Raw genomic sequence first — 22,914 nt, forward strand, 5'->3', positions numbered from 1 at the left:
ACCCATTTACAGTAATAATTATTATTTCCTTCCATCTGGTTGTACTTTATATTCTGTCTTTTTATCTTGACAAATCTTTTGATCACAGCCTTCTTTTATCTGTCCTCTTTTTTTTTTCATCTTCCTCATTTCAACCACATTGAATGAATTTAGTTGTGGAGGGAGGGAAAGAGGAGAAAAGAATTGAGGGGAAGAGAAGACTTCGGGTTACGGTGAGAGGAAAAGCAAAGAAACAGAAAGATAGAGAAAGGGCAAAAGATTTGGACACAGGCAGGGAAATAATCGCTTCTCTGTAGTGTAGAGAGAAGAATGAAGCAAAAGAGAATGTTGCCATTAGCTGTCAGCTGCTTGCTAGAAAAGTAGAAGAAATGGAAAACTAAAAGGAAGATTTCCACAATCTTAAGTATTTTCCAAAACTTTAGCTATTCATACACAATCAGATGCCTGCTTGATTAAAGAATATACAAAGTTTTAGAGTCCTTTGGGCATATCTCCAAATTGCCCTCCAGAATGTTTGGATCATTTCACAACTCCACCATCAATTCATTAGTGTCTCAGTTTTCCATCATTTTTATTTCTCAAAGGATATATTAGTGCAACAAAAGTTTTGGAGGGGCTATTCATTTGTATGTTGTATTTTATTTGTATATTGTATATTATGCCACCAGTGGACTGTGTATAGGTATGTCACTGGAAAACCATTATGTTACTGGAAAACCAGCTTTTTTTCTCTTTCTCTCTTTCACTCTCAATTTCTTTATCTCTCCTTCTAATCTCACCTGCAATCAATCAATATTCATTAATTGATTATTAAGTGTCAGACACTATATTAAATATTGGAGATATAAAAATTACCAAAATAATCCCTGCATCAAAACAATCTAATGGGGGAAACAACAAATAAGTCTTCTTTCCTTCCTTCCTTCCTTCCTTCCTTCCTTCCTTCCTTCCTTCCTTCCTTCCTTCCTTCCCTCCTTCCTTCCCTCCTTCCTTCCTTCCCTCCTTCCCTCCTTCCTTCCTTCTTTTCCTCCTTCCCTCCTTTCTTTCTTCCTTCCCTCCATCTGTCCTTCCTTCCTTCCTTCTTTTTTTTTCTTTTTTTTGTGATCAGCATAATACAGTTTATTGTTCCTAGAATTTGGAGTCAGAAGACATTTTTATCAAATCTTGGTTGTGCTACTCATTAGGTACATGAATTATTATAAAAATGGTTAGCTTCGATGATTTCTAAAGTGTCTTCCAGTTTAAAAAGCAAACAAAATTGTAGTTTCATAATAACAATGATAGTAGTAATAATAATGATGACGATGACGTTTCTATATGTGACATACAAAATGTTTTTATGAGGTTGCACATGTTTAACATATGTCATATTGCTTGCTATCTTGAGGAAGCAGAAGATAAGGAGACAAGGAGAAATTTTGGAATACAGTCTTACAAAAATGAGTCAAAAACTATTTTACATATATTTGGGAAAAATACACTTAAAATTAAAATATATATATATATATATATATTATTACTGCTAATCTTTATATCAGACCTAAATAATTTTATCAAAACTTTAATAATATTCTTATAAATAAAAAATAGAGAAGTTATTAAAGGAACAGTGTTGAAATATAAAGAAAAAAGGCTAAAGTATCAATGATTTTAAAAGAGAAAAATATTGAGAAAAGAAAAGTGGATAAATCAATCACCATTTTCTTGAAACCAGATGGATAGAAAAGAACTATATCTTTAAGGAGATTAAAAAGTTTTCTTATCACTCTTCTTCCTCCTCTTTCTTTTTCTTCTCCTCCTCTTCCTCACCATCACCACCATCGTCTTCCTTCTTGTCCTCATCCTGTCCCTGCTGCTTCTGCTACTGTTTCTATTCTCACTCCCTTGGAGCAGTCCATCCTGGTGCCTCTTCAGTAAATCAGTATCTGAGGATACTTCCAGACTCTCTGTCACTGACAAAAATCCTAAAGAAGGAGTCGAGACTGAAAACAATGATCACATTAATTTGAAGGTGATAGGGCAAGATGAGTTGCTGGTGCCATTTAACATTAAGAGACAGTCAACATTTAGTAAACTAATTAAAGCCAAATGTAAACTACAGAGTTTGTTGATGAGGCAGATCAGATTGTGATTTGATGGATCACAAATCAATGAAACAGATACACCTGCACCATTGGAAATGGAGGATGAAGATACAATTGATATATTCCAACATCAGATAGGAGGCATTTGCTAAACAGAGGACTTACAACTCTACTCTAGAACTGTGCTCCCAAGAATAGTTTTCTTGTTTCTTTGATCCCTTCTCCCATTCCTTTATTGCACATAAAGTACATAAAGTATATGCACAAGCATAATGTGTATTTTTTTAAAAACTAAAACAATGGTATGCTTTGATAAATATCAAACAGAGATGGGGAGGGGAAAAACAAATTGGTTCTGTGAAAATATCCCTTTTTTTTTCCAATAGTAGCATGCTCATTCAACTTTTATCTTTATATTCCAGTAAGTTATTTTGTTCTCACTGTTTAACAACAACAACAACAAAAATAACACAAGTTAATTCCTTACATATTTTGTTTGATTGGATAATTTCAATATTTTTCTTTTGTCATTATAAGACCAAGGATGATTTTATAACTTTTTTAAATGTAGCTCTTATAAGTACGGCAATCTCTGTCTCTCAGTAGGTATAAATTAATATAAAAATTGATCTTAGATAATTTTCTCTTCAAGTTGAATATCTTTTTGATTAAATAAATTTCTTGTTTAAAATAAATTTAAATGTTTTCTTATCAAATATTCCAACACATACACACATACAACAACAATAACCAAAAGAAAGTAAACCAATGACTGAAAAGCATACTTTTTTCTGGTTCATCTATGTTGTGAATTTATACTGGGTTATGAATATGAGTTGTCAGGTCATAAGAGTCTATGGAGAATGAAATGAATGACCCATAAGTTGGAAATTTTCAGTGTTCACAATGACTGTGTTTTTTTTTCCCCCAGTTTGGAAAAATCCATGCCTAGAGCGAGGTTGCTCTGTGTTCCTTGAAGAGTACCACAAAGACTTATACATGTTTAGATGAAGAGTTTAGCACATAACCCCTGCAAATTTGGGTATTAGATGTTTGACAAAAGCTCTTAGGCTATTTGCCAAGTTTTCTTTTTGATAAATACTTGTTTTAGATGAACCAGAAAAGTGTTTATGTTTTCTTGTCCTCAGATATATGGTGGGGAGAATTAGAAACAAAACAAAGTCAGTAAACCATATTTAAAAAGCTGTTGTATTATTAATACCAACTACTTAAAGAATATCTTTTGTATCCAAATGAATAAACTACTCAGATTCCTTAATGCCAAACAACCATTGTTATTCTTAAAATGGATTCCATGCCCCCTCACCCCTAGAAACTCACCTGTATTGAAGTTTATTGCATTTGATCCAAGAAACAAAGACCAATGCTTTAACTTGTGTTAATTTCAGATTGTGAGATGGCCAACAGGTTGCTTCCATATAATATATGAATACTTTATCCTAGGGACTTCTGGATATATTTCTCCTTTTGTTGCTCTTATCCAGAGTAGCTACAGTAATAGGAAATTAGAGTGAAATGAAATGCAATGATCACTTATATTAACTTAAATTAAGATGTATTTGGGGGAAAATCCTTAGTTTAATTTTCAGACCAACCTAGAAGTGACTGATGATTTTATCTATTTATAGGACCAATTCTCATTCTTCCTATTAGATAAGTTAGATTAAACTTTATGAGAGAGGAGATTTAAAATGAAGCTATCTTTTTTCCCCTGAGACAATTGGGGTTAAGTGACTTGCCCAAGGTCACACAGCTAGGAAGTAAAGCTATCTTTTTTTTTTTTTTTTTTTTTGATGAAGAGATGATACTCTGAATGGCTTTATGAGGACCTAATCTATGCCAGTTAATTTTAAAAGTGAACAAAAACTTCAGTACAATTGCTCAATAATGAAAGTTTCTTGACATTACCAATAAATGTAGACTTTGTAAGTATATGTAGAGTAAAAGGTAGGAGTTGAAAAAATTCTAGAACTGTGCCTTCCTTTTGTCTTGCAATCAAGAGAAGTAGTTTCAATATCAAAAAATATGGTCTGCCATTTGAATATTGTTGGTTCAGGTTGAATAATTGGCTCTCTATTTTCATTCTTCAAAGGATGAAGAGCAGCATGAGAGAAGCAAAGAGAATGAATAATCTACTAATTGCAAAGATAATCACATGAGAGATGAATATATTTCTCACATGAATCTTATCTTAGATTGATCTTCTGCCCCTAAACCAAAGACAATAAATAAAAAGCACACTCAAAAAATATTTGGTAGTTAGTTATAAAAGTTAAGCAACTACAGATATTGTTTTAGGATGTAAATATAAAAACCTGTATATTTTACAAGTAATAATTATAACTACAAAAAATCATAACTAGCATTTATGTAGCACTATAATATTTCCCAAGTGTTTTGCAAATATTATCTCATTTTATCCTCACAACAACCTCATAAATGCTATTATAATAGCTATTTTGTAGATGAGGAATCTAAGAGAAGCAAAGGTTGTTACCCAAAGTCACACATCTTTTAATTATCTCAGGATGAATTTGAACTTAGCTCTTGCTGACTTCAGAGTCAGTATTCTATATACTATACCATCTGGTACCTTAAGTTAAATTTTCTGAGAATATTTTTTATTTACATTTATTTTGAACTCATCAAGGAGTCTGATGATCAATTTACTTAAATCATACAAATAATTGGTTCAATTCTCCATCTACTGTTTTAGATGTAGACAGTTTTCATCTTCTGTTCACTAAAGGAAAATTATTAAATTTGGGGTGGATAGAGGAAACTAGATAAGAGCAAGGAAATGATTAATAGACTGAAGGAAGTGATTTATGAGGAATGATTACCTAAACTAAATTATGTACATAACTAAACTAAATGAAGAAAAAATGAAATGTGATTGTTGTCTAAATGAAGGTAAATGCCACAGAGGAAGAGAAAACAGTCAGGAAGATACAAAGGCATATTAATAAGGAATATGTCAATATATCAAAGGTCTGTGATTTTTTTCAGTTTGGGAACTTGTGAAATCAGGGATTCATATCACAGCCTGTCTAACAATCATAGTCTTAAAAGCATTGCCTCTGGCTCCAGTAGATTAAGTGTCTTAACTCAAAGACTCTTTCAAACTGCAAGTCTAGTAAACTATCTACTATCCCTTGTTGCTTGTCAAGACATTAAAAAATTATGCGATACCAATGAGTTATTATAATTATGAACAACCTAGGAAGACATATAGTCTAATGGAAACATTATTCTATGCACAAAGTGGGCTATCAGAGAAAAAGTGAGAGTGGAGGGTGAAAAACATGGGAGGAAACAATTCTTTTTAAAGTGTTTTTGAATGTTCATGAATATGATCATACTCATATTGGCTTATATAATAGATCTTCAGCAGACTCCAAGATAACAAGCAAGTGATAATGTTATAAGGGATATGTTGGAGGGAGGCATAAGTTTGAGGTTGTAGAAATATCAAAATCATTAGCTCACAATATATTACTGATTAATGCATCCTTCAAAGATTTTTTTTTTCAATATCACCTTTTGATTCAGTTATCTATTGTAAAACCATGGAATATTTCTCAAGCTTTTGCAGAAAGTAGTTACCTTTTATAAAACCATAAAGTATTATTTAAGCTTTTTCAGGAAGCAGCTGGGTTACTTAGTAGATAAAAGGCTAGACTTGGAGAAGTCTATGAAATGAAAAGAAGTACGCCCGAGTTCAAATATTGCTTTAGATGTTTATAGCTGTTTGACCCTAGATAATTCCTTTAACTTTTCAGTCTCAGTTTCCTCATGTCTAAAATTAAATCAATAAAGCCATTTTTTCAGTTCTTTTGATAATGAAAGAAACTATGTTTAGAAAAAGTTTTGCAAATTTTAAAGCAACATATAAATGTTAGCTGTTATTATCCTCTTTTGTAAAAAGGTGATGTCTCAGAATATTGTTGCTCAGACATGATTGTATAAGACAAGTGTTATCCCTGACTACTTAACACAATAAAAGATCCCGAGAACCTCCAATTCCTCCTACCTTGTACAAGTTAAAATAGCTATATGGCATAATGGGGGTTGGGGTATACAAAAGCAGGAGTTGGAGCCAGGAAGATCTGAGCTCAAACCTTGTCTCAGACATTTGTATGACTTTTAATAGATGATTGCACCTTTCTTAGTGTCAGCTTCCTTATTTGTAAAATGGAGATGATTATAGGTTTTACCTTAAAGGTTTTTTGTTAGTATCAAATATATATATAAAACATGTTTCTAACTTCAAAATGGTATCTAAATATTAGCCATCATCATCATCATCTGAAGAGAGGCTGAGCTACTTTGCTACAAACATGCAGGACACAATACTGCCCTGCACCAATGAATGATTCTACTTTCTAACTTGAAATAAAGTTAGTGTAACTCACAGTATATGAGAAGAACCACAGCTGCTAAGCAGGCTTTGTTTCCATAGGTGGCAAGGTCTGAAAGTAAACCAGAGTCATAATACTCTGAAGAATGTCAGTATATAGTATTAAGATGACACAAAGCAGAAACAATAACCAGAAATCCAGAAATTAGTAGAGTCCATCTGCTTACTTTTATGGGCAGGTGTCAACCTGCAGAACTCTGCCAATAGGCTGAAGCCACTCCACTGGTAATTCCATTCAATTTTCTCAATGCTGACAGGTGCACTTTGGTAAGAGTTTCACATTTTTTTTCCATGCCCAGGTGCTCAGCAGTACCATGAATGTGGAAGGGATGAATCTGATAAAATATATCTGACAGACCTGCCATGTCAACACTAGGATATTAGTGTTACCTGGAAATTGAATTTGAAACTTTCAAATAGAAAGCAAATATTACATCTTTTCCATCATGTAAGACTGAGAATTTGAGGGGCTTATAATATTTTTATAATACTAATTTTATTCATTTTCCTTTCCTCCCCTATAAAACTACCAGGCTTCTCAGCTAAATTTTGTCCTGAGATGAGACAAAATGGTTTAGAGATCATATAAAGACTATTGGTTTTAGAGGTGACAATGTATGTGTGTGTGCCAATATTACAGTTTACCTTTTGCAAACTCAGACAAGGTAATAACAGCCAGCATTTTCTCAAATGCTTTTACATAGTCATTTTATCTTTTCAGCTCCCATGTGAGATATATTATTATCTACCACCCAGCTACAAAAATGATTTTTCCAAAGAATAGGTTTTACTTCTTCTTCCTCCAAATCAGTAAATACCAGTCATTTTCTATTACCTCTAGGATAAAATGTCAAGTCCTCAGTAGGCTTTGAAACTTCTTTAGAATCTAGTTCCTACCTACTTGTACAGTATTTTCACATTTAATTCCCTCCCATGCTCTCTATAATTTAACTGAACTAGCTTTCTAGACATTACTCACACAATTCATTGCCTTTTACTTGCTATCTCCCATACTTGGAATGTTCTCTCTTCTCAATTTTCCTTCTTTGATTTTCTGGCTTTCTTCAAGTGGAAGGGTTCTGGGAAAATGAGAATTGTTCAGAAAATTTCAATCCCTCCAGATTTCCCCCATGAATAAAACAGAATTGTGTTTCAGGACAAACCCAGATAAGTGAAAAAACAAATAAAATTTGGGACAAAACAGGTGCCCTTCTGGGACAACCCAAGAAGACCAGAAAATCACCAAGTTACTGGTTTAATCTGTATAAAGTATAAATGTGGAGGTTAGCTTCACAGAAACAGCAATTTGGGAGCCTTGGGACTAATTACATATGGAAGGAGCCTCCGGTCAAAACATAGAAACTTTTATCTCCCATCCAGCATGAGGAGTTGGAGTTCTGAGTTAGGGAAGACTGAGGGAACCTCTTGTGATAAGGTCCACCAGTGTTTCAAGATATGGCCCTGGACAAGAAGGAATGAGTATAGCAGGTAAGTGCAGAAGCAATGGGGCAGGGACATTGGGGGCTTCAGGAACTAGAAGGAGGATTGAGTTTTGGTTTGGGGTTCCAGGTCATAGGGAAGAGTTTAAGTGAAGTCAGAGGTACCATATTCTCACTGCAAGATTAATTGTGTTTACACTAATAAGCTCTCATAAAAATGAGCAGGAAAAGAAGAAAGGATTCAACTCTAGAAAATTACTGTGTGAATAGGGAAGATAAGGATTTATTTTCAGAGGAGAACATTGGCTACCTCTCCAGAAAAAATTTATGGAAGACTTTAAAATCAAATGAGAGAGAATGAGGAAATATTAAAAAAAAAACCAAGATTATAAAAAGAAAGTTAACCAGTTGAAAAAAGACATTCAGAGTCTTAAAGAAGATAATAACACTTTGCACATTAGAATTAGGGAAGGAGGGGGGCGGAGCCAAGATGGCGGAGAAGGCACATGTGACTTTCTAAGCTCTTCTCTTACCCTCTTTATCAATATTATATCGAGCCTCAAAAATAGTCTTGACTGCTACAATTCATAAAGATAAAAAGTATAACAACTCACCAGCCAAAGAAAATCTGCAGCCTCACCAAAAAAGGTTTGTTCTGGGGCTAGGGGGGAGATCAGCATAGACTGGGAGAGAAATTAGGTTCCGAGGAGAGCCTCAAACCGAAAGTGAAAGCACAGATCTCAGCACAAGCTTGCAGCCCCAACCCACAGTACGGGGCTTTTCCTTGGGGCAGTTGCCAACCTGCAGGGTAGGAGGACACAGCCCAGCTTAGCCTCTAATCTGCGCAGTGGGGGGCTCGGCTTGGGGCCATAGAGCTTTTGCAGGGCCGATTTGTTGGCCAGAGATGTTGGGACAGAGTTCCAGGCAGACTTCCCATAGAATGGGGCAATCTGCCCTGAGCTGCTAATACCCACAGCCCCACAAGAGGCTCTGGCCTGGGGCAGTGACACTTTCACCCCTTAGTCTCTAGCCGAGGGCAATCACTAACCCACACAGCCCAACTGGGCACTTCAATAGTTCCGCCAGTGCTGAATCCATCCCCTGTTGGGGAAGGGAAAACTCTCAATCAGAGCACTCCCATACCTCTGAGCCTGAAATCAGTTTACATCTCTCCCTGCTCTGCAGAGGAAACTGGTAACACCCTCGCCTAGGAGACATACCCTAAAGGCTTTAAAACATGAATAAAAAGATGAAAAGAACTATCTACAGCTTCTATGCAGAAAAAGAGCAGGTCAGCAAACCTGAAGAGACAACAAATAGCAAACATGCATCAGACTGTCCTCTTTTACATGATGCTCTCATATACGAGTCTATTAAAAGTCTCAAAAGAGAGTAAGAAGATAAATGGGGAAAGGAAAGAGAAGCCTTACAAGAGAGCAACAACTTCCTCAAATACGAATTGGAAAAAGTAAAAAAATCTCAGGAAAGTAAGAATTGTGAATCGGAAAAAATAAAGAATTCACTAGAAAGTAGGATTTGTGAAATGGAAAAGACAAAGAACACACAAGAAAGTAGGATCTGTGAATTGGAAAAAGAAAATAATTCACTAAAAAAAAATAGTGTAATGAAAAAAAATTCCAAACATCAAAACAATTCATTTAAAAACTCACTTGGACATATAAAGAAAGAAATAAAAAAAGCTAATGAAGAAAATAATTCTTTAAAAATTAGAACTGAACAAATAGAAACTAATGATTCATTGAGACAGCAAGAATCAGTCAAGCAAAATAAAAAAAATGAAAAACTGAAAAAAACAACAGATTTGGAAAATAGATCGAAGAGAGATAATCTGAGGATTATTGGACTTTCTGAAAATTATGATAAAAAAAGAGCCTAGATACTATTTTACAAGAAATCATCAAAGTGAACTGCCCAGATGTAATAGAATCAGAAGGTAAAATAGGTATTGAAAGAATTCATCAAACACCTTCTGAAAGAGACCCAAAAATAAAAACCCCAAGGAATATTGTGGCCAAATTTCAGAACTATCAGATTAAGGAAAAACTTTTACAAGCAGTCAAAAAAAAAAAAACAATTTAAATACTGAGGTGTCACAACAAGGATCACCCAAGATCAGGCTGCCTCCATATTAAAGGATCAAAGGGCCTGGAATCTGATATTCCGAAAGGCAAAAGAACTTGGGATGCAGCCAGGAAAACCACCAGCTGACATTTTCTTTAGGGAAGAAGATGGACATATAATGAAACAAATGAAGTCCATTTTCTAAGGAAAAACCAGAACAAAAGAAAAATTTGATCTCCAACTATAGGACCCCAAGAGATAGAAAAGGTAAAAAGAAATTGAGAATTGTATTTTGTTTGGGATATACAAAAGGAATATATGTATAATTTGATTTTATTGATATAACATAAAAAAGGAAGTAATATGGGAACTAAGGTGGACAAAATCATTATGCTTCAGGTAAGCAAAAAAGGGTCCATCCTTATTCAGATCAAGCAAAGCAAAATTAACAATTAAAAAGATAGAAGGAAACCAAATCCTGCTAAAGGTAAAAAACAATGAAGCAATATCAATATTAAACATATTGCACCATGGTATGGCATCCAACTTCCAAAAAGTTAAGAGAGTTAAAAGAAAAGACAAAAACTGTAATAGGGGGATTCAACCTCAAATTTCAGAATTAGACAAATCAAACGACAAAACAAATAGGAAAGAAATTAAAGAAGTAAATAAAATATTAGAAAAATTAGGTATGTTCTATAGGGCAAGCAAATATAATAAAGATGACAATATTACCTAAACTAATCTATTTATTTGGTGCTATACCAATCAGACTCCCAAACAACTATTTTAATGACCTAGAAAAAATAACAACAAAATTCATATGGAAAAACAAAAGGTCAAAAATTTAAAAAATGAAAAAAAAATCAAAATGTGGTGGTTAGCTGTACAGATCTAAAATTATATTATAAGAGCGTTACCAAAACCATTTAGTATTGGTAAGGAATAGATTAGTTGATAGGTTAGGTTAGGGACAAACAGTCAACAATGTGCAACCTAGTCTTTGAAAACCCAAAGACCCCAGCTTTGGGATGAACTTTGTTTGATAAAATTGTGGGAAAATTGGAAACTAATATGGCAGCAGGCATTGATCCACACCAACACCGACACCAAGAAAGGTCAAATGGGTCCGCGAGGAAAAGAAGAAATCATTAATAAATTAGAGGAAAAGGATAGTTTACCTCCCATCTGTGGAAGGGGAAGGACCTTTATGAAAAAGAAGAACTGAACATTACTGATCACAAAAAGAAAATTTCATATACCAAACTGAAAAGTTTTTGACAAACAAAAACTAATGCAGACAAGATTAGAAGGGAAGCAAAAACTGGGAAAATATTTTTACAGTCAAAGGTTCTGATAAAGCCTCATTTCCAAAATATAGAGAGAATTAATTTAATTTATAAAACGCTACTCCAATTGGAAAATGGTCAAAGTATAAGAACAGATAATTTCAGATAGAAATTGAAACTATTTCTAGTCATAGAAAAGATGTCCAACTCATTATTAATCAGAGAAATGCAAATTAAGACAACTCAAAATATACACATGTCAGATTGGGAAGATGAAGGAAAAAATATGGATGATTGTTGAGGGGAGGGGAAAAACGGGAATTGATGCATTGTTGGGGAGTTTAAAAACCAACCATTTGGAGAGAAGGAAAATGCTCAAAAGTTTAAAAACCAACCCTTTGATCCAGCAGTGTTACTACTGGGCTTATATCCCAAAGAGATACTAAAGAAGGGAAAGTGACCTGTATGTGCACAAATGTTTGTGGCAGCCCTCTTTATAGTGGCTAGAAAGTGGAAACTGAGTTTATGTCCGTCAGTTGGAGAATGGCTGAATAAATTGTGGTATATGAATATTATGGAATATTACTGTTCTGTAAGAAATGACCAACAGGATGATTTCAGAAAGGCCTGGAGACTACACGAACTGATGCTGAGTGAAATGAGCAGGACCAGGAGATCATTAATACTTCAACAATACTATATGATACCGTTCCTGATGGACCTGCCATCCTCAGCAATGAGATCAACCAAATCATCTCCAATGGAGCAGTAATGAACTGAACCAGCTATGCCCAGGAAAAGAACTCTGGGAGATGACTAAAAACCATCACATTAAATTCCCAATCCCTATATCTATGCACACCTGCATTTTTGATTTCCTTCACAAGCTAATTGTACAATATTTCAGAGTCTGATTCTTTTTCTACAGCAAAATAATGGTTTGGTCATGTATACTTATTGTGTATCTAATTTATATTTTAATTTATTTAACATCTACTGGTCATCCTGCCATCTGGGGAGGGGGGGGGGGTAAGAGGTGAAAAATTGGAACAAGAGGTTTGGCAATTGTCAATGCTGTAAAGTTACCCATACATATAACCTGTAAATAAAAGGCTATTAAATAAAAAAAAGAAAGAAATTGTATATGCAAATACATTTAACACAGAATTTTTTCAAAAAAAATAAAGAATTAGGGAAGGAGAAGTCATTGAAGCAACAAGAGATTTAGAGATAGCAAAACAAAATATAAAGAATGCAAAATTAGAAGAACATATGAAATATCTTAAAGAAAAGCAACAGATCTGGACAACAGATTAAGGAGTGGAAACAAAATAATGGAACATATTAAAAGCTGGAACAAAAAATCAAAGCAAAGCAAACGAAATCAAAACAAAACAGTAAAATTGCAGTATTACAAGAAATAATCAATTGTCCTGAAGTGATAGAAAGAGGGCAAAGTAGAAATAGAAAAAAAAATCTATCAGTCATCACTTCAAAGAGATCCTATAAGGAAAACACAGTATCAGTATTGCTAAATTTGGAAATCCCTAGGTTAAAGAGAAAAATTTACAAAAAACAAACAAATAAATAAAAATACCTCATTTCAAATATGCTGGAACTACAATTAGAATTGTACAGTATTTATCATCAGCTACAGTAAAAGAATGATAGAATATTATATATTGACAATCTAAAGAATCAGGCTGATGCCCAAAAATATCATATCTAGAAGAATTAAGCATAATATTCAATAACAAAAAATGAATATTCAATGAACTTGCAGATTTTCAAGATTTTCTTCAGCTAAACGGAAATCAGTAGGAAATTTGAAGTAGAAGAGCCAATATCAAAGACTAATTTTAAGAAACTCAACAAGGACAAACTATTTATATTTTATGCAGGAAAATATAAAAACATATGCCTACTATTGACATCAGTAACATCAATAACAGTTCCAAAGGAAGGTTGGGACAGAACTGAGTATAATTTGACTCTAAGGAAATAATATTATCTAGGAAAAGGTAAAAATATTAATTATGCTGTAACAAGAGGTACAGAGAAAAAACTATTCCAGAGTATTCCTCCAGATGGAGGAGGACTAGCAGTTCTGAAAATTTGCACACATTGGGAATGGATTAAATAGGAAACAATACAATCACTCACTAAGACACATGCATGCAAACATACACACACATCTCATGAAGGTTTTAGCACCCTCCAAAATCTATAAAATAATAAGGAGGGAGGAGAAAATAAGATAAAGTGGTATGTAGAAAAACGTGTGAATTTATGGTCATGGGACAATGTTGTAGATTAATGGAAATGGGATAAAGAGGGAGAGAAAGAGTAAGGGGAGAAGATAAAAGAGGGATCCATGGATTGGGGAAAATTAAAATAAAAAATATTTTTAAAAAGTAGAAGATTTAACAATGATATGAAATGACATATATATATACACACAATTACAAGGATCAGCAAAAAGTAAGACTAGTAATTATTGAACTCAGGCAGAGTCAAACTTAAAGATTCAATCAAGAGAGATCTATATTACATGACAGTCATATTAATATTATTTTAAATACATGTTTATGTATATATATATGCATGTATGTATATATATAGATATGTATGTATATAGATATATACATATGTATGTATATCTATGTAAGTATGTATATCTGTGCTTGGGGGAAGAGGGATGAAAGATGAAAAAAAGGATAAAGTGAGAAGCTCTTATCAAAGAACAAAAGAATGTCCTATAAGAAAGTAAAGATTCCTCATGTTGTACTAGAAACATGACAATTTTTTTTAAATTGTCATTTTCCTGTTTTTCTTTTTCAATTTTTCTTATTTTGTATTTGTATTACATATATATATATGTGTGTGTGTGTGTGTCTGTGTGTGTGTGAAGACTGTGTATTTTAAAATCAGATGGAGTCAGGAATTCAGGTTAGGGGAAAATTGTCAGTCTTTGTTCTCAGTGAAGAAAGATCGGAGGTGGAAGAGAATGGGCAATAGCAATGTGTGTAGCTGAGTCAAGAAGCTAGCTAGACCAGCAGCCACACGACCAGCAGCTAGGAGTATGGAACCCAGGCCAATCTCTCCCAACTTCTCTTCCTGTCTCTCTCTCTGCCTCCACCCACGTAAATTGTCATTTCCTATACAACACATCAGGACTTGCACAGAGAGTGGGCAGGGACCATTCTTTATCCAATCATGTATATTAATAGAGTGTAGTCCAATTACTATTTAGCCTCATGTGCTTGGGACCTCAGTGCATCAACTCAAGCCTCAGCCCATTACATCTCCCACTTTCTTTTGTTTTAGAACACAGGTGGTCATGCCATCCCTGACTCCACTGTCAAAGCCCCAGAGGTATCACTCCCTCTGATTTCTCAGGGAAGGAGGGTGGCCCAAAAGGAGGTATCCCAGCCTCCCTGACTTTTCAGGAAAAAGGGTAAAGCACTAAAAAGGAGAATCTGCCCCTGACATCTCAGGAAGGGAGATGAAAAGCCCAAAGGGAAGTGGGGGTTGTTAAAGTGGGTTTCTGGGCGAAGGGTCTTTTATCACAAACCCATCAGCATGGGAGTATTACACAAGCACATAGCAATAACGAAGAGGCTATTAGGGATGTCTCTCCCCCTAGTCGTCAGGCTCGTGTGGTGTAACAAAGATGAATTTACACCCAAGAGTGGAATAGCAAACAATTAAATCAACATGGTGTTGGAAAAAGTCACCAGAAGTCCTAGAAGGAGGGTATGTAAACAACAGTCACAAACCTTCTTCCAGCCAAAAGATTCCAAACCAATCTATTGTCCATTGCTTCACATTCAGAATCCCAATATCCCCCAAAGTTTTGAAGTCCTGCAAAAATCTTTTTTATATGTTGAAATCCTATGATTCCAGCAATTTTAAGTTCAACAGTCTTATCATTTCTGAGAATCAATGATTCCTGAGAGTTTTCAAGTCTTTTGTCTCAGAGAATCCAATGATTGCAGAGGGTTTTCAAGTCCTATGTCTCAGAGAATCCAATGATTCCTGAGGGTTTTGAAGTCCAACAATCTTTGATGTCCATGAGTCAAATGCCATAACTGCCACACTCTTTCAATGGTGAGCACAATCAGCAACAGAACCACCTGATATTTCTTGGGTCTTCTCCTTTGTTTAAGGGTCTGCTCTGTCTCTCTGTGATGGACAAGGTGAATACGGCTCGTTGGCACCCATCTGATTCCTTCTCTACCTGTAGAGATACAAGCAAACCCTTTTCCCCAAGCAGTTAATCTATTTGGTCCTTTCCATTCACCACTTTCTGGGTCTCTCCACATCACCTGGTGATTATCTAAAGATAGTGGAGCTGCTCGCACTGGACATTGACCTTCTGGTGGGTTATAAAACCTGTCTGCCGGAGCCAGTGCATCTTTGTCAAAAATCAAGAAGTTAATAGTATAAAGGGTTAGATTTAGAAGTTCTCTAAAATTACCTGTGGCTCCCCCTTTCTTTTGTTTTTGGAGAAGCATCTTAATGTCTCTGTTTCTCTTCTCCACTATTGCCTGTCCTTGAGGATTAAAAGATATGCCCGTGGTGTGTAAAATCTTATACTGTGCACAAAAGTGTGCAAAATATTTGGAAGTATAAGCAGGACCATTGTCTGTTTTTATTGCTTGTGGCACACCCATAATGGCAAATGCTTGGAATTCAGTGACCACTCAGGCTGTCTCTTTTGCTGCTAGTATTGCAAAAGTGAATCCCGAAAAGGTGTCTACCACAACTTGGATAAAAGATAGACAACCAAAAGATTTATAATGGGTCACATCCATTTGCCAGATTTCATTGGGTCTCAAACCACGAGGGTTCTTCCCTGGAGGCAGTGTAGGAGCGTGGAAAGGAAGGCAAGCCGTACAGGCTTTTACTATGCTCCTAGCTTCCTCTCTTGTTATTCCAAATTGTAAATGTAAAGCTCGAGCAACCTGATAATATTTAGAATGATATGCCTGGGCTTCTTGGAATAAAGGAGTATTGACCAACATAGTTAGAAGGCTATCTGCCTTTGAATTGCCATCAAAAATGGGACCTGGAAGTACACTATGAGAGTGGACATGCAATATATAGATCTTACCTGGATGCTTTCTCACTTGCTCTTGAAGTTTCTTAAAGAGCTGATATATATTAGAGGCTACAAATTTTATCTGGGCTGTGGCAATTCTTTATACCACACCTACTGAATAGGCTGAATCAGATATTGTATTTATGTCTCCTGGATAATAAGTAAGAGCTAGAATGATTATGTACAATTCATTCTGCTGAGTGGACTGAAAAGGAGTTCTGACTACTCTCTTTATAGTTAGATCATGAGAGTACATAGCACAAATATTATGTTTGGATGCATCAGTGAAGATAGTTGGTCCTTTAAGAGGAACTTTAGAAACTTTTTCTTCAAGAATCCATCTCCAATTATGTAATAGTCTGGTTATCTTTAATGGAGACCCATGTATAAAATTTGGAGCCATGGCTAATAAAATTTGCCACTCTGGAATGGTCTCACAGCACATTAATTTGTGTATTGGTATAAAAAGTGTATATCTTGTCAGGTCTTGTCCCAGATAATTGTACTGCTCGCTTAGTGGCCTTTAATAAAATTCTAGCCACAAGCACTGGGTAGGGTGTAAGGCTTTGTTCTGGTTGTGCCGACAGGTTCCACCCACTCTATCACACTGTCTCCTTGATGAAGGACTGCTGTGGGTGCTTCTTGTGTGGCAAAATCTGATATTTCCAAGGGTTTTTGAGTGACTCTTTCAACCACATAGGATAAAGCCAGTTCAACTTCTCTCAAAGCCTCTTGAGCTTCTTTTGTAAGCTGGCGTGGTGAATTTAAAGCACTATCTCCCCTTAAATTGTCAAATAATGGTTTTAACTGATAGGTAGTCAAACCTAAATTGAGCCTCACGTACTTGGGACCTCAGTGCATCAACTCAAGCTTCAGCCCATTACATGGGAGGATGAGACCTGTAACTCATTAGAATTTTCTCATTATTATGGCAGTTAGAAGGAAAATATATAGCGAGCATAACTGTGAGTTGAATATGAATATAATTATTCATAATAAGTATTCAATTAATGAATGAGAGAAGAATGCAGTGGGAGAAAGGGAAAGAGAGAAATGGAATGGTGAAAACTACCTGCCATAAAAAAGAGGCAAGAAAAAGTTTTTACGTAGAGAGAAAGAGGGAGAAGAGTATGAGTGAGTGAGTGTTATTCTCATAAGAACTGACTTAAAGAGGAAAAAAAAAACATACATACTCAGTATAGGTATAGAAATCTATCTTACCCTCAGGAAAATAGAAGGAGAATAGGATATGGGAAGAAGGGGAGGATAAAACAGAGGGCATACTGGGGAGGGAGTGATCAGTACCAAAACACAATTGAAGAGGGACAGTGTGAAAGGAGAGAGAGAATAAATGGGGGGAAATACAGTTATCGATAGTGATTGTAAAAAGAATTTTGAAGCAAATTTCTCTGGTAGTCTCGTTTTTCAATAAAGGGAACTGAGTCAAATTTATTTTAAAAAATAAGAGCCATGTGCCAAATGATAAATGATCAAAGATATAATCTTATCCAAAGGGCTCTAAATTCATAAATATTTGACAAAATAACATGAGTACTGAGCATGAATACCAAAAGAGATTAAAATATTTAACTTCATGAGACATAGATAAATAGAAAGGAAAAAATAAAAAAAGTATTATTTGTTCGAGGGATACCATTCTATTCCATGTCTTCCAATAAATTACTTCTTCTGTTATCCCTATTTTTCACTTATTTTTAATCATTTCCTTTCTATTACTAATTATTTTCTATTTATTATATACTTAATTTGCTTTAAATGTTTTTGTTTTCCTGTTGTCCTTTTATTAGATTGTAAGGTCCTTGACAGTAGGGATTGAAGGCTTTTTGCCTTTTATTTTTGAATCCTCAGTAGTTAGCATAGTAACTGAAACATACTAGAATCTTTATAAATATTCATTGATTGAATGTGTGTATGTGTGTATGAATACACATACACACATAAACATATAAATATATGACGGACAGAGAAAGAAAGAGCTAGATACAGACATATATTGATGAATTTTTGCCTTCTATTTATTTGGTATAGAAATCTAATAGAGTCTATTTCTCTCTATTTCTTAGCTTATATCAGAACAGTAGATATTTGAAACAAGCACAGCCACTGTTTTGTCACAGGTTCTTTGTTTGGATTCTAGAAGTTAACATTGAAGTTTCTATTGTTAACATAGTTGGATTCCTTTATTCAAAATCAATTTGTCCTAGAAAGATAGTCAAAATCATGATCTTACCTTAAAGACCTGACTGAAATTGGAATTTTGAGTTTCAATCTTGTCTCTAATCTTTAGGGAATGTTAAGAAGTAGCATATATGTAAGAAGGAGGGGAAAGGACCCACATGTACAAAAGAATAGTAGCTCTTTTTGTGATTGCAAAGAACTGAAAAATAAGTAGACCCCTATCAACTGGAGAATGGCTGAATAAGTCTTGGTATATGAAGGTAAAGGAATATTATTGTTCTATTAAAAATGATGATCAAGGTGATTTTAGAAAGACCTGGAAGGATTTACATGAACTGATACTGAGTGAAACAACTAGAATCAGAAATAGCTTGTACACAGTAATAAGAAGATTGTACATTGATCAACTATGAAAGATCAAAGGCAAAATCAATAAACTTTTGATGTAAAATGCCTTCTCCATTCAGAGAGGCAAATATGGAAATGGAAAGTAAATCAACATGTTATGCTCACTTTTTTTTCTTTTGATTTTATTTTTCTCAATCATGGTTTTTCCCTTTTGTTCTGATTTTCTTCTCCCAACATGATTCATAAATAAATGTTTATTTTTAATGAATGCACATGTATAAGTAGAAAAAAGAAAAATATATAAAAAGAAAAAAGAAACCAAGACACAAATCATCATGAAAGAATAAGATGATTCCCTTAAAAAAGGAATATGAGATAATGTTAGTCACTGAACAAAATGTTGAACTATATGATAATATAATCCAAATGTCACTCTATCTAAAGAATAATTCACTTTGAGGAAGATTTCCAACTTCCATTCTACAACTTTTCTCATTGTGGTTTGAATATTTTCTTTTTTTTTTTATTTTGAGCACTTATGTATTAAGCTTTTTATTATCTTTTAATTTTTCAAGACAATATACTTGTCTCTCCAAATCTTCTGTAGTGTTTCCATACAATCAGACTGAGCATATTGTACATAGAAGATTAGTAATACACACACACACACACACACACACACACACACACACGTCTTGATTGAATGATTTAACATCTCCCAGGAGTTTTTGTCAAATAATGAGTTCTTATCCCAAAAGTGAGGATCTCTGGGTTTGTCAAACACTAAATTTCTATAGTTGACTATTCTATCTTGTGAACCTAACCTGTTCCACTGATCAACTAATCTATTTCTTAGCCAATGCCAAATGGTTTTGGTGACTGCTGCTTTATAATATAGTCTTAGATCAGGTACAGCTAGGCCATCTTCATTTGATTTTTTTTTCATTAATTCTTTTGATATTCTTGACCTTTTATTATTCCATATGAATTTTGTTGTTATTTTTTCTAGATAAGTAAAATATTTTCTGGGAAGTCTGATTGGTATAGCACTAAATAAATAGATTAGTTCAGGGAGTATGGTCATCTTTATTATATTCGCTCGACTTATCCAGGAGCACTTCATATTTTTCCAATTGCTTAAGTCTGACTTTATTTATGTGGAAAGTTTTTTGTAACTTAGCTTATATAATTCCTGACTTTCCTTTAGTAGAAAGACCCCCAAATATTTTATGCTGTCGACAGTTATTCTGAATGGAATTTCTCTTTGTATCTCTTGCTGTTGGATTTTGTTGGTGATGTATAAAAATGCTGAGGATTTATGAGGATTTATTTTATAACCTGCAACTTTGCTAAAGTTATGGATTATTTCTAATAGCTTTTTCTAATAATCTCTAGGGTTCTCTAAGTATACCATCATATCATCTGCAAAGAGTGATAGTTTGGTTTCCTCACTGCCTATTCTGATTCCTTTAATCTCTTTCTTGACTCTTATTGCCGAGGCTAGTGTTTCTAATACAATATTTAATAATAATGGTGACAGTGGGCAACCTTGCTTCAATCCAGATCTTACTGGGAAAGATTCCAGTTTTTCCCAACTGCATATGATGCTTACTGATGGTTTTAAATATATCTCTGACTATTTTGAAAAGCCATTTATTCCTATACCTCAAGTGTTTTATTGGGAATGGGTTTGGATTTTATCAAATCTTTTCTGCATCTTTGAGATGATCTATGGTTTTTTAGTTTGTTATTGATATGTCAATTATGCTAATGTTTCCTAATATTGAACCAGCCCTGCATTCCTGGTAAAAATCCTACTTGATCACAGTGTATTATCCTGGGGATGATTTTCTGTAATCTTTTTGCTAATATTTTATTTAAGATTTTTTTTATTTATTTTTAATAGCCATTTATTTACAGGATATATGTATGGGTAACTTTACAGCATTAACAATTGCCAAAACTCTTGTTCCAATTTTCACCCCCCCCACCCCTCCCTAGATGGCAGGATAATAGATGTTAAATATATTAAAATATAAATTAGATACACAATAAGTATACATGACCAAAATTATTTTTGTACAAAAAAGTAACTCTGAAATACTTACAATTAGCTTTGAAAAAAAAAAATGCAGGTGTGCATAAATATAGGGATTGGGAATTCAATGTAATGGTTTTTAGTCATCTCCCAGAGTTCTTTTTCTGGGCAGAGCTGGTTAAATTCATTACTGCTCTTTGGAGATGATTTGGCTGATCTCGTTGCTGAGGATGGCCTGGTCCATCAGAGATGGTCATCATATAGTATTTTTGTTGAAGTATATAATGATCTCCTGGTCCCTCATTTCCTCAGCATCGTTCGTTAAGTCTCTCCAGGCCTTTCTGAAATCATCCTGTTGGTTTTTTACAGAACAGTAATATTCCATAATATTCATATACCAAATTTTTCAGTCATTCTCCAACTGATGGAAATCCATTCAGTTTCCAGTTTTACCACAAAAGGGCTGCCACAAACATTCTCATACAGGTCCTTTCCCTTCTTTATAATTCTTTGGGATATAATCCCAGAGTAAAACCTGTGGTTAAAGGGTATACGTTTGATAACTTTTTGAGCGTAGTTCAGACTACTTCCAAAATGGTTGGATTCGTTCCAAACTCCACCAACAATGCATCAAAGTCAGTTTTCCCGCATCCCCTCCAACGATCATCATTATTTTTTTCATCTTAAATCTGACGGTGGTGTGGTATCTTAGGTTGTTTAATTTGCATTTCTCTGATTAATTATGACTTGGACATCTTTTCATATGACTAGAAATAGTTTCAATTTCTTCATCTGAAAATGTATTTCATATCCTTTGACCATTTTTCAATTGGAGAATGGCGATTTTTTATAAATTAGAGTTAATTCTCTATATATTTTGGAAATGAGGCCTTTATAGAACCTTTGACTGTAAAAATATTTTTCCCATTTTTCTTCCTTCTAACCTTGTCTGCATTATTTTGTTTTTACAAAAACTTTTCAGTTTGTATAATCAAAATTTTCTATTTGTGATCGTAATGACTATTTCTTTTGGTCAAAAGATCTTCCCTTACAGGTCTGACGGTAAACTACCTGTGTTCCTCTAATTTATTAATAATTTCATTTTTGCCTAGCTCATGGCCCCTTTGACCTTATCTTGGTGTTGGCGTTAAGTATGGATCAATGCTTAGTTTCTGTTTGGTTTCCAATTTTCCCATCAATTTTATCAAACAGTGTTCTTATCCCAAAAGGTGGGATCTTTGGGTTTTCAAAGACTAGGTTGCTATATTTGTTGACTGTTTTATCCCTTGAACCTAATCTTTCCACTGATCAACTAATTATTCCTGCCAATACAAAATAGTTTTGGTCGATGCTCTATAATATAATTTTAGATCTGGTGCTAAACCTTCATTTGATTTTTTTTTTCATTAATTCCCTTTGAAATTTTGACCTTTGTTTTCCATATGAACTTTGTTTTATTTTTTCTGGTCATTAAAATAATTTTGGGTCTGATTGATAGCTAAATAAATGATTAGTTGAGGTAATATTTCATCTTTTTATATTTGCTCGCCTATCCAAGAGCATTTAATATTTTTCAATTTTTAGACAAACTTAATTTGTTGAAAAGTGGTCTGTTTTTTGCTCATAAAGTTTCTGATTTTCCCTTAGATAGATTCCTAAATATTTTATATTATCAGTAGTTCTTTAAAGGAATTTCTTTTTAACTCTGACTGTTGGATTTTATTAGTATATAAAGAATCTGATGACTTATGTGGTTTTATTTTATAAACCTTTGATAAAGTTGTGGATTATTTCTAATAACTTTTAGCAGAATCTGGGGTTCTCTAAGTAACCATCATGTCATCGGGAAAGGGTAATTTGGTTTCCTCATTGCCTATTCTTTCCTTTAAT

General features: G+C 34.2%; 1 protein-coding gene across 1 annotated transcript; it reads left to right on the forward strand.

Annotated features, from left to right (window-relative positions):
• Positions 1-1,879: 1,879 nt before the first annotated feature.
• LOC100934141 (small ubiquitin-related modifier 2-A-like) lies at positions 1,880-2,236 on the forward strand (the record flags this gene model as incomplete). Its single annotated transcript, XM_003759124.2, has 2 exons — positions 1,880-2,102; positions 2,160-2,236. Coding segments are annotated over 2 exons (300 nt in total), but the record flags the coding sequence as incomplete, so codon positions are not given.
• Between the last annotated feature and the right edge of the window lie 20,678 nt (positions 2,237-22,914).

Source organism: Sarcophilus harrisii, chromosome 2 (assembly GCF_902635505.1).
Source record: "Sarcophilus harrisii chromosome 2, mSarHar1.11, whole genome shotgun sequence".
NCBI lineage: Eukaryota > Metazoa > Chordata > Mammalia > Dasyuromorphia > Dasyuridae > Sarcophilus > Sarcophilus harrisii.